The sequence below is a fragment of the Myodes glareolus genome, chromosome 1 (assembly GCF_982192425.1).
Source record: "Myodes glareolus chromosome 1, mMyoGla1.1, whole genome shotgun sequence".
Lineage (NCBI taxonomy): Eukaryota > Metazoa > Chordata > Mammalia > Rodentia > Cricetidae > Myodes > Myodes glareolus.
This window is the reverse complement of record NC_142026.1, coordinates 73,470,267-73,481,673: the sequence shown is the minus strand read 5'-3', so window position 1 is coordinate 73,481,673 and position 11,407 is coordinate 73,470,267. Positions and strand designations below refer to the sequence as shown.

Here is an 11,407-nt window from a genome sequence, read left to right as displayed (position 1 = left end):
ACAATCAGGATGGTGCTAAGGCTCATAGTTAAGATGCCAATAACATTAACTTGAACTAGACCTTTGTGATTGAATAGGCATTAAATCAAATTCAGCCTTTACAAAAAACAGAAAGATTCTGAGCAATAAATGAGGAACACAAGGAAGAGAGAATGCTGAGAGTTTGTTCCTATGTTAGACATATATGTTGGTAAGAAAAGAGCAATCAATTTTGAGGGATTATTTGGCAAAATAGAATCAAATCAAAGCTGTGAGCATACCACGTTTCTTTCTCCATTTCCATGCATGTCTTCTCCATGTTCATACAGGAGAAATAAAGGAACATGTGTGTTCCTTCTGTTCTCTATGATCCCAGCAGAATCTGTCTGCATCTTTCATTGTTGTAGAACACTGCTCTCCACCATGGCAACACTATGGTCCTATTAAAGTCTCTGTAGCTGTTATTACACACACGTGACCTATAGAACATTGGTCCCATCAATATTCTTTCTTGTTGCTGATGCTACTAAGTTCATCCGTTTCCCATCAGAACTATAGGCATTTAAAGTTTGTACACAAAGCCTTTTTTTCTTCCAGAGACATAACCACTGAGATATTTCCAATAATTCCAGCCATAGTGGAGCACACTGTTCCCAACAATTGGGTGTGAGACTGGTTGTTATTTCTAGTCTGGTCTATAGAGTGAGTTCCAGTACAGCCAGAGTTCATAGTAACACCCTGTCTAAACAATCAAATAAAGAAATAAACAAAATATAAAAATTTTAAGATTTTAGACATTCTTCTACAGAGCCCTAATGTAACTCATTGTTTCACCAGCTAGAATTGCATAAAGTCTTGTCTTTCTTTCTGTTACAATTGTTTCATGTTGCCAGTGTAGGTATTGTTCTTGTATCCCTGGGTAACTTTCATGCACTATCCCAAAGCATCTTCCAGACAGGCTAGAACACTACCTTGAGATTGGTCTGGATAAAGAAGTAAAGGAGAACCAAGAGCTAAGAGAAAAAGAACAAGCACATATTCCTCAAGTGAAGGTGCTAGGTCAGAAAACCATGACATTTATTTTGTGTTAAGTCCTGGTCTGTGGTGACTGAGAGAATTTAGGCAGCTGTAGATGGTTACAGTGGAGATGTGCTGCAGGAACAGACCATAGTCAGACTTGGGTTTGTAATACTAGTACACAGCAAGCTGAGGGAGAAAAAGGAGAAATCTGAGACCTGCCTTTGTTTTAAGAGGTTCTGTCGCAGAAACACAAAGAAAAACAAAAACTAAAGAACCACAGAGAAACAGAAGCCACGAAATCCTTAGACCAACCCATCATAACCCGAGAAGAATAGGGTCAGGCATTTGGTTTGAACAGTTCCTCTTCTTCAGGGGCTGCCAGTATGACATCCTCATGACAGGAATCAGAAACCAACTTGCATAGGCCACATATTTTGTGTTTGTGTGTTTGGAAAGGAGATCATCTATCTGCAAACTTGTAGCAACTGGAAGATGCCATGACCCCATTTTTTATAGTCCTGCTGTTTCTTGGTGAGATACCACATGGGGAGGGAGAAATATTCTCTGAGAGGGAATCCAGCTCACAATCATGATTTGTGCCATCGGGATGTCTCAGCAGCTCCAGAAAGCACTGGGAAATGGAGGTCCTGCTCATGTTTCAGTGTAAACACTCACAAGTCACTCTCTTCCAGGACTGACCCTGAACCCCTGGAAGCCAGCATCAACAGGTAAGTGTCTTCCCAGATATCCTAGGTTGGACATCTTTTTGGGGGGATCAAGGAACACTCATGAGCAGAGCAGATGGAGAACAGCAGGTTTGGCCTGATGTTGGGGATGCTTGAAAGGTTCTGGGTCAGAATCTTGTATCAGAGGGGGAATTCTTGGGAACCAATTGTCAGTTTCTTTCAGGGGCCATCTCTAAACCTACACTGAGAGCAGTGCCAGGAAATGTGGTAGCCGCTGGGAAGGAGGTGACATTCTTCTGTGAAGGGCCCTCAGAGGCCAAAGATTATCGTCTCTACAAAATAGGAAGTCATGACTACCTGGTATCAACAGCCCTTCCAGAAACTGAGAATAAGGCCATGTTTTCTATCTCTTTGGTTGGATGGCACAATGCAGGCCAATACTGGTGTTCTTATACAAGCATCAGTGGCTCATCAGAAAAAAGTGACATCCTGGAGCTGATAGTGACAGGTAACAGAACCCTCCCACAGCCCCTGAATTTGCCTTAAGGGGGCTCCTTTCTCAAATATGAGAAGAGGGAAACCCGTGTTTCTCATGTAAGTTCATCTAACAGGCATTCTCTGTTCTCCTAGAAGCTTTCCCCAGCAGACTCACTCTGTCAGCCAGTCCCAGCCCAGTGGTGACTGCAGGAGGGAATGTGACTCTCAAGTGTGTGTCACAAGAGCCATTTCACATGTTCATTCTAATGAAGGATGGTGAGAAGTTCTCGAGTCCCATGCCCTTACAGAAAATACATTCTGACCTATTTGAAGCCCTGTTCTCGGTGGATCCTGTGACCCCCAACCAGAGGTGGAGGTTCACATGCTATGGTTATTCCTCAAGCAGCCCTCAGCTGTGGTCGATGCCCAGTAACCAACTAGAACTCCTGGTATCAGGTAAGGAAGCACAGTACTTTGAGTGTAACTGCAACTGACACAGGGTCCCTGGAAAACACCTGATTTGTGGGGTGATTGACAACCAGGGCTAATGGATTCAGTGTCACAGAATTTGTGATACAGCTGATCTTGAGGTGGGGAAACCATGGGTGATACTAATAGTGAAATCTAAGATTCATGAAAGTTTGTGGTCTTTATGTGTACCTCTGCTATTGAAGATCAGCTTATGTGTCAGTGTCAATTGTGATTTTCTCTGTGACATTTTAGTGACAGTTGCACCTCCTTTCTTCCTACTTCTATGCAGGGAACCTTCACAAGCCCACCATAAGGGTTGAGCCAGGCTCTGTGATTATGACCGGGAGCTATGTTACTATCTGGTGTGAGGCAAATCAAACGACCCTAATCTATGTGATATATAAAGAGGGAAGTCAAGAACCTTGGAACCAACAGAACCAAATAGTCTACAACAATAAGGCAAAACTCACCATTTCATCTATGACAGAATTGAATGCAGGGAGATATCACTGCTACTCTTACACCTCTGCTGGATGGACAGAACGCAGTAACACCTTAGAGCTGGTGGTGACAGGTGAGAGACACTCAAAATCTTTGCCCCAGAAGACACTTTCAAGAAACGACTGATGTAGCACTATTTACCATAGAAGGAAAGCCATGGGAGGCAATTTATACTGTGTGGTCCCCTTTAATTTTCTGTGTGTATTTCTTGTAGGAGTTTACAACAAACCTATATTGTTGACACTGCAAGACCCTGTTGTGACTGTAGGAATGACTGTGACACTCTCTTGTACCTCAAATCATTCATACAACTGGTTCATTTTAACTAAGAATAGTCAGAAGTTCTCGCATCGTCAGTGTCTACAAGAAAAAGACACTGGGTTGTTCTTTGCCAAGTTCCCTGTGAGTCCAACGGCCTTCAGGCAAAGGTGGAGGTTCAGATGCTATGGGTCTTACACAAGTAATCCTCAGGTGTGGTCAGAAGGGAGTGACCTTTTGGAACTTCTGATCTCAGGTGAGGGCGCCTCAAACTCTCTATAGAATCATGTTCTACTAGACACAGTTTCCCAGTAGAGATCATGGTGTGTCATGTGTTTGAGGATTGAGGGTTCCTTAGTCAGTTGACATGGTATGCGGACCATGAGAGTCACTGTATAGAAAATGAGGGAAGGGCATAATAAGAATGGAACCTGGGAGGGTCAGGAGAATGATGTGTCTTCCCATGACATTATTGGTTCTTGTTCTATTTAGGGGTAAAGTTCAAGATCAGGAGCAAGTTTGATCTTTACTCTAGAACTGTTTGATTGTCCCCACATCCTACTCTTCTACTTCCTTGTAGGAAACCTTAAGAAACCCACTTTGAGGGCTGAGCCAGGATCTGTGATTGCCTCAGGAAATAATGTGACCATCTTGTGTGAGGGGACCAACGGAGAGCAACCAATGTATTTCCTCTATAAAGAAGGAAGCCCAGCACCCTGGGACAGTCAAACTCCAAAAGATCCTGGTAACAAGGCCATGTTCTCAATAGTATCCATGGAAAAGCATCATGCAGGAAAATATCGCTGTTACTCTTACAACTCTGCAGGGTGGTCAGAACGCAGTGACATGTTGGAGCTGGTGGTGACAGGTGAGTGGACACTTAGTGTTATAATCTTTGCCTCTGTTTTCAGAAAATAATGTTCCATAGGTGTGCTTCCTCAGCTTATCTGCTGGAGACATTATGGGCTGTATTTCACTAAACAGTCTGCCTCTTCCTCTCCTAGGTGTTCACCACGATAAACCTACTTTGTCAGCTTTGCTCAGCCCTGTGGTGACCCCAGGAGGGAATGTGACCTTTAAGTGTGTCTCATCTAAAGGATATGATTGGTTCACTTTGACTGGGGCAGATCAAAATTTGTCCAGGTCCCGAAAGGCACTGCTTACACACACTGGACAGTCCCTAGCTTTGTTTCCTGAGATCACCATGGCATCTAGCAAGAGTGGGCCCTTCAGATGTTATGGGTACTATACAAATACCCCGCATGTGTGGTCAGAGGCCAGTGACCCTTTGGAGATACATGTCTCAGGTAAGGAAGTCTCATTTACGCAACTGTTTGGCACCAGAAATCCTTTGTCATAAGTTGTGCTGCCTCAAGGAAGGTTTAAAACCATGGTGGCTAAAAGAAACTGTTGAGTACTAAGGCCCAGAGTATGAATGGTCATGGCACTGTCAGGCAGAATGAAATGTGGAATGTATAGAAAGAACCAGCTGAGTGCAATGATACCCAGAGCTGGTGGTGACAGATGAGAGGACACTAGGCATTATAATATTTGCCTTTTATGAGTCTACAACAAACCCATACTCTTGACACTGCAAAATCCTGTGGTAACCATAGGAGTGTAAAGTGTATGGTTACATGTAAACTTATTCATATGCATGTATAATACAATTTTTCATTCATGGTGTCTTAGTGTCTGCAGCACATCTATCCAAAACCTTCTGGCTTTTATGATTTCCATTGAGAAGTCAGGTTAAATTCTAATAGGTTTACTGTTATGTTACTTGACCTTTTTCCTTTGCAGCTCTTAAAATTCTTTCTTTATTCTGTATGTTTTGTGTTCTGATTGTTATATGGTGAGGGGATGTCTTTTATTTTTTTGATCAAGTGTATTTGTTGTTCTGTAAGCTTCTTGTACCTTCATAGCAATATCCTTCTTTAGGTTGGGAAAGTTTTCTTCTATAATTTTGTTGAATATACTTTTTTGTGCCTTTGAGCTATAATTCTTCTCCTACTTCTACCCCTATTATTCTTAGTTTTGGTCTTTTTTTAAAATTTACTTATTTATTTATTTATAGAAATTTCCAATTCCTCCCCTCCTCTCAGTAGCCTCCCATTTCCCCCATTCCCTCTCCTCCTCCCTCTCCAGTTCTAAAAGCAGTTCCTGCCCTGTGGGTAGTTAAAGTTCCTCCCCTCTCCCTCCAGGTCTCGGAAGGTGAGCATCCAAACAGATTAGGATCCCAAAAAGTCAGTACATGCAGACGAAACAAGACCCAGTGTCCTTGTCAATGGTTTCTCAGTCAGGCCCCATGTCAGCCACATTCAGAGAATCCGGTTTGATCACATGCTCGTTCAGTCCCAGTCCAGCTTGCCTTGGTGAACTCTCATTACATCAGTCCCCTTGTATCAGTGGATGAATGAACCCCTCGCGGACCTGACTTCCTCTTTCTTGTTCTTCCTCCTCTGCTCCTCATTTGGAACTTGGGGACTCAGTCCAGTGTTACAATGTGGGTCTCTGTCTCTATTTCCATCCATCGTTGAATGAAGGTTCCCTCTGATCCTGTTTTCCTTGCTCACGTTCTCCCTCTTTCTGCCTAGGACCTAGGGAGTTAAGTTCAGTGTTCCAATATGTGTCTCTGTCTCTATCTCCATCCATCGCCAGATGAAGGTCCTGTGGTGATATGCAAAATATTCATCAGTATGGTTATGGGCCAAGGCCAGTTCAGGCACAATCTCTTCTGCTGCCCAGGGAAATTCCTGGGGACCTCTCCTTGGGCCTGGGAACCCCTCCAGAATCAAATCTCTTGCAAACCCTAAAATGTCTCCCTTAGTTGAGATGTATACCTCCCTGCTCCCATATCCATCCTTCCTCCCTCCCTCCATTCCATTTCCCCAAGCCATCCAAAATCCTCCCCCTCTCCCTTCTCTCTAACCATCCCCCCTTACTTCCACCCCCACCCCCCATGCACCCAAGTTTGCCTGGCAATCTTGTCTACTTCCAATATCCAGGAGGATAACTATATGATTTTCTTCAGGTTCACCTTCTTATTTAGCTCCTCTAGGATCATGAATTATAGGCTCAAAGACCTTTAACTATGGCTAGAATCCACTTATGAGTGAGTACATACCATATTCCTCTTTTGGGGTCTGGGTTACTTCACTCAGTAAAGCATTTTCTATTTCCATCCATTTGCATGCACAATTCAAGATGTCATTGTTTTTTACCGCTGAGTAAAACTCTAATGTGTATATGTTCCACACCTTTTTTAACCATTCTTCTTTTTTTTTTTTAGTAAATTTTATTAAATTATAAAAGTTTCCATTTCCGCCCCCCCCCTCCCAACACCCTCCCACTCCCCCCCTTCCCCCCCCCCCTCCTTCCCCTCCGTCCCCCAGGGCAGTCAGTGTTTCCTGCCCTGTGGGAAGCTCCAGCTCCCTCCCCCTCCCTCCAGGTCCAGGAAGGCGAGCGTCCAAACAGACTGGATCCCCAAAATCCAGCATATGCAGAGGAAACAGGTCCCAGTGTCATAGTCAATGGCTTTTCAGAAAGACCCCGGGCCAGCCACAGTCAGAGAATCCGGTCAAATTCCGAGAATCTGGCTAGATCCCGTCCTCGTTCAGTCCCAGTCCGACTGGCCCTGGTAAATTCTCATCAGATCCGTTCCCTTGTATCAGTGGGTGATAGCATCCCTCGCAGTACTGATTTCGTCTTTCATGTTCCTCCTCCTTCCGCTCCCCCTCCGGACCTCGGGGGGCTCAATCCGTTGCTCCAATGTGGGCCTCCGACTGCATAGCCGTCCTTCGCCAGACGAAGGATCTATGGTGATAAGCAAAATATACATCAGTATGGTCATGGGCCACGGCCGATTCAGGCACCCTCTCCTCTGTCCAGAGAGCAATCTGGGGGATTTCTCCTTGGACCTGGGATCCCATATATAATCAAGTCTCCTGTAAACCCTAAAATGGCTCCCTTAGTTGAAATATATTGTTCCCTGATCCCATATTCATCCTACCTCCCTCCCCCCCCATCCCCGGCCACCAAGCTTTCCCCGTTCCTCCCCTACTCCCTTCTCTATAGCCCTCTCCCCCTCCATCGACCCTCCCACCCCCCCATGCACCCGAGGTTACCTGGGACTCTTGTCTATTTTCTACCTCCTGGCGGATAGCTAAATAATCTTCATCAGGTTCATCTTCTTATTTAGCTTCTCTAGGATCACGAATAATAGGCTCAAAGACCTTTAATTATGGTTAGAATCCACTTATGAGTGAATACATACCGTGTTCCTCTTTTTGGGTCTGGCTTACCTCACTCAGTAAAGCGTTTTCTATTTCCATCCATTTGCATGCAAAATTCAAGATGTCATTGTTTTTTACCGCCGAGTAAAACTCTAATGTATATATGTTCCACACCTTTTTTAACCATTCTTCTATTGAGGGGCACCTAGGTTGTTTCCATGATCTGGCTATTACAAATAGTGCAGCTATGAACATAGTTGAACAAATGCTTTTGTAGTATGTTAGGGAATCTTTAGGGTATATTCCCAAGAGTGGTATTGCTGGGTCCTGAGGGAGGTTGACTCCCAGTTTCCTGAGAAACCGCCACACTGATTTCCACAGTGGCTGCACGAGTTTGCATTCCCACCAACAATGGATGAGTGTTCCCCTCACCCCACATCCTCTCCAGCATAGGCTATCGTTGGTGTTTTTGACTTTAGCTATTCTGACAGGTGTAAGATGGTATCTCAAAGTGGTTTTGATTTGCATTTCCCTGATCGCTAGGGAGGTTGAGCATGACCTTAAGTGTCTTCTGGCCATTCGAAGTTCATCTGTTGTGAATTCTCTGTTCAGTTCAGTACCCCATTTTTTAATTTGGTTAATTAGAGTTTTAGTGCCTAGTTTCTTGAGTTCTTTGTATATTTTGGAGATCAGACCTTTGTCTGATGAGGGGTTGGTGAAGATCTTCTCCCAGTCAGAAGGCAGCCTTTTTGTCCTACTGACAGTGTCCTTTGCTTTACAGAAGCTTCCCAGTTTCAGTAGATCCCATTTATTCATTGTTTCTCTTATTGTCTGTGCTGCTGGGGTCCTACTTAGGAAGAGGCCTCCTGTGCCTATATCTTGTAGACTACTTCCCACTTTCTCTTCTATCAGGTTCAAAGTGGACGGATTAATGTTGATGTCTTTAATCCATTTGGACTTGATTTTTGTGCATGGTGATAGATATGGATCTACTTTCATTTTTTTACAGGTTGACATCCAGTTATGCCAGCACCATTTGTTAAAGATGCTTTCCTTCTTCCATTGTATACCTTTAGCTCCCTTGTCGAGAATTAGGTGTTCATAAGTTTGTGGGTTAATATCTGGGTCTTCTATTCGATTCCATAAGTCGACTTCTCTGTTCTTATGCCAATACCAAGCTGTTTTCAATACTGTAGCTCTATAATAGTGTTTGAAGTCAGGGATGATAATGCCTCCAGAAGTTCCTTTATTGTATAAGATTGTTTTGGCTATCCTGGGTTTTTTGTTTTGCCATATAAACTTGATTATTGTTCTCTCAAGGTCTGTGAAGAAGTTTGATGGGATTTTGATGGGGATTGCATTGAATCTATAGATTGCTTTTGGTAGAATTGCCGTTTTTACTATGTTGATTCTCCCAATCCAAGAGTAGGGGAGGTCTTTCCATTTTCTGGTATGCTCCTCAATTTCTTTCTTCAAAGACTTAAAGTTCTTGTCAAATAGGTCTTTCACTTCCTTGGTCAGAGTTATCCCAAGATATTTTATGCTATTTGTGGCTATCATGAAAGGTGATGTTTCTCTGATTTCCCTCTCTGCTTCTTTATCCTTTGTGTATAGGAGGGCAACCGATTTTTTGGAGTTGATCTTGTATCCTGCCACATTACTAAAGGTGTTTATCAGCTGTAGGAGTTCTTTGGTAGAGATTTTGGGGTCGCTTATGTACACTATCATATCATCTGCAAATAACGAATGTTTAACTTCATCCTTTCCAATTCAAGTCCCCTTGATCCCCTTATGTTGTCTTATTGCTATTGCTAGAACTTCAAGCACTATATTTAAGAGGTATGGAGAGAGTGGACAGTCTTGTCATGTTCCTGATTTTAGTGGAATGGCTTTGAGTTTCTCTCCATTCAATTTGATGTTAGCTGTCGGCTTGCTGTAGATAGCTTTTTATTATATTTAGTTATGAATTTTTTATCCCCAATCGGGGGTGTTGAATTTTATCAAATGCTTTTTCAGCATCCAATGAAATGATCATATGGTTTTTTTCTTTCAGTTTATTTATATGATGGATTGCATTGATAGATTTTATGTATGTTGAACCAGCATTGCATCTCTGGGATAAAGCCTACTTGATCATAGTGGAAAATTTTTCTAATGTGTTCTTGGATTCGGTTTGCCAGTATTTTATTGAGAATTTTCATGTCGATGTTCATGAGTTAGATTGGCCTGTAATTCTCTTTCTTGGTTGTGTCTTTGTGTGTTTTTGGTATCAGAGTAACTGTAGTTTCATAAAAGAAGTTTGGCAATGACTCTTCTCTTTCTATATTGTGAAATACATTAAGGAGTGTAGGTATTAGCTCTTCATGGAATTTCTGGTAGAATTCTGCATTGAAACTATCTGGTCCTGGGCTTGTTTTGGTAGGGAGATTTTTTGATAACAGCTTCTAATTCTTCGCGACTAACAGGTCTATTTAGATTGTTCACCTGATCTTGATTCAACTTTGGTATATAATACTTATCTAAAAAAATGTTCATTTCTTTTATATTTTCCAATTTTGTGGCATACAGGCTTTTGTAGTAAGATCTAATGATTCTCTGAATTTCCTCTGTATCTGTGATTATGTCCCTCTTTTCTTTTTTTATTTTATTTTACTTTTTAAACTTACTTATTTATTTACTTATCAATATTTCCTCTTCCTTTCCTCCTCTCAATACCCTCCCATTCCCTCCACTCCCTCTCCTCCTCCCTCTCCAGTCCTAAGAGCAGTCAGGGTTTCCTGCCCTGTGGGAAGTTCAAATCCCTCCCCTCCCCTCCAGGTCTCGGAAGGTGAGCATCCAAACAGACTAGGATCCCAAAAAGCCAGTACATGCACATTAGACAAGACCCAGAGCCATTGTCAATGGTTTCTCAGTCAGCCCTCATGTCAGCCACATTCAGAGTATCCGGTTTAATCACATGCTCGTTCAATCCCAGACCAACTGGCCTTAGTGAACTCTCATTACATCAGTCCTCTTGTATCAGTGGGTTAAAGCACCTTTTGCGGTCCTGACTTCCTTTTTCATAATCTCCCTCCTTATGCTCCTGAATTGGACCTTGGGGCCTAAGTCCAGTGCTCCAGTGTGGGTCTCTGCCTCTATCTCCATCCATGTTCGGATGAAGATTCTCTCTGATCCTGACTTTCTTGCTCACGTTCTCCCTCCTTTTGTTTCCCATTTGGACCTAGGGAGTGAAGCCCAGTGTGATTGACACAGATTGAAGACAATGTGTGTCTCTGTCTCTATCTCCATCCATAGCCAGTCTACGGTGATATGCAAAATATTCATCAGTATGGTGATAGGTCAAGGCCAGTTCAGACACCCTCTCCTCTGCTGCCCAGGGTAAAATCTGGGGACCTCTCCTTGGGCCTGGGAACCCCTCCAGAATAAAGTCTCTTGCAAACCCTAAAATGTCTCCCTTAGTTGAGATATATACCTCCTTGCTCCCATATTCATCCTTCCTCCCTCCCCCCATCCCATTACCCATCCCATTCCCCAAGTCATCCCCAATCCTCCCCCTCTCCCTTCTCTGTAATCATCTCCATTTACTTCCACCCCGCCCTGTGCATCCAAGTTTGCCTGGCAATCTTGTCTACTTTCAATATCCAGGATAGCCTAGGTAACAAAGGAAAAACAATCAAACAGATAATTGAAACCGTTCCAGAATTTCAATCTGAAATGGAGGCAATGAAGAAAACACAGACCAAGGACTGGCTGGATATGGAAAATCTAGATAAATGAACA

General features: G+C 43.0%; 2 protein-coding genes across 8 annotated transcripts in view; both read left to right on the top strand.

Annotated features, from left to right (window-relative positions):
- Positions 1-11,407, top strand: part of LOC148123461 (leukocyte immunoglobulin-like receptor subfamily B member 3) — a 195,635-nt gene that overhangs the window by 139,114 nt on the left and 45,114 nt on the right. The gene's annotated exons all lie outside the window — the stretch shown is intronic.
- The window catches only part of LOC148123462 (paired immunoglobulin-like receptor B), a 41,139-nt gene continuing 31,080 nt past the window's right edge, over positions 1,349-11,407 (top strand). For 2 of the 6 annotated variants that reach the window (XM_087909790.1, XM_087909786.1), the window contains exons 1-7: positions 1,350-1,530; positions 1,692-1,727; positions 1,909-2,193; positions 2,316-2,618; positions 2,923-3,207; positions 3,349-3,648; positions 3,973-4,260. In XM_087909790.1, coding sequence (XP_087765916.1) covers positions 1,497-1,530; positions 1,692-1,727; positions 1,909-2,193; positions 2,316-2,618; positions 2,923-3,207; positions 3,349-3,648; positions 3,973-4,260 — 1,531 coding nt within the window. In that variant the 5' untranslated portion in view covers positions 1,350-1,496. Of the gene's footprint in view, positions 1,531-1,618; positions 1,728-1,908; positions 2,194-2,315; positions 2,619-2,922; positions 3,208-3,348; positions 3,649-3,972; positions 4,261-4,396; positions 4,700-11,407 lie in introns of all 6 variants that reach the window. The other 4 variants (XM_087909781.1, XM_087909780.1, XM_087909779.1 and 1 more) reach the window with 4 other exon arrangements.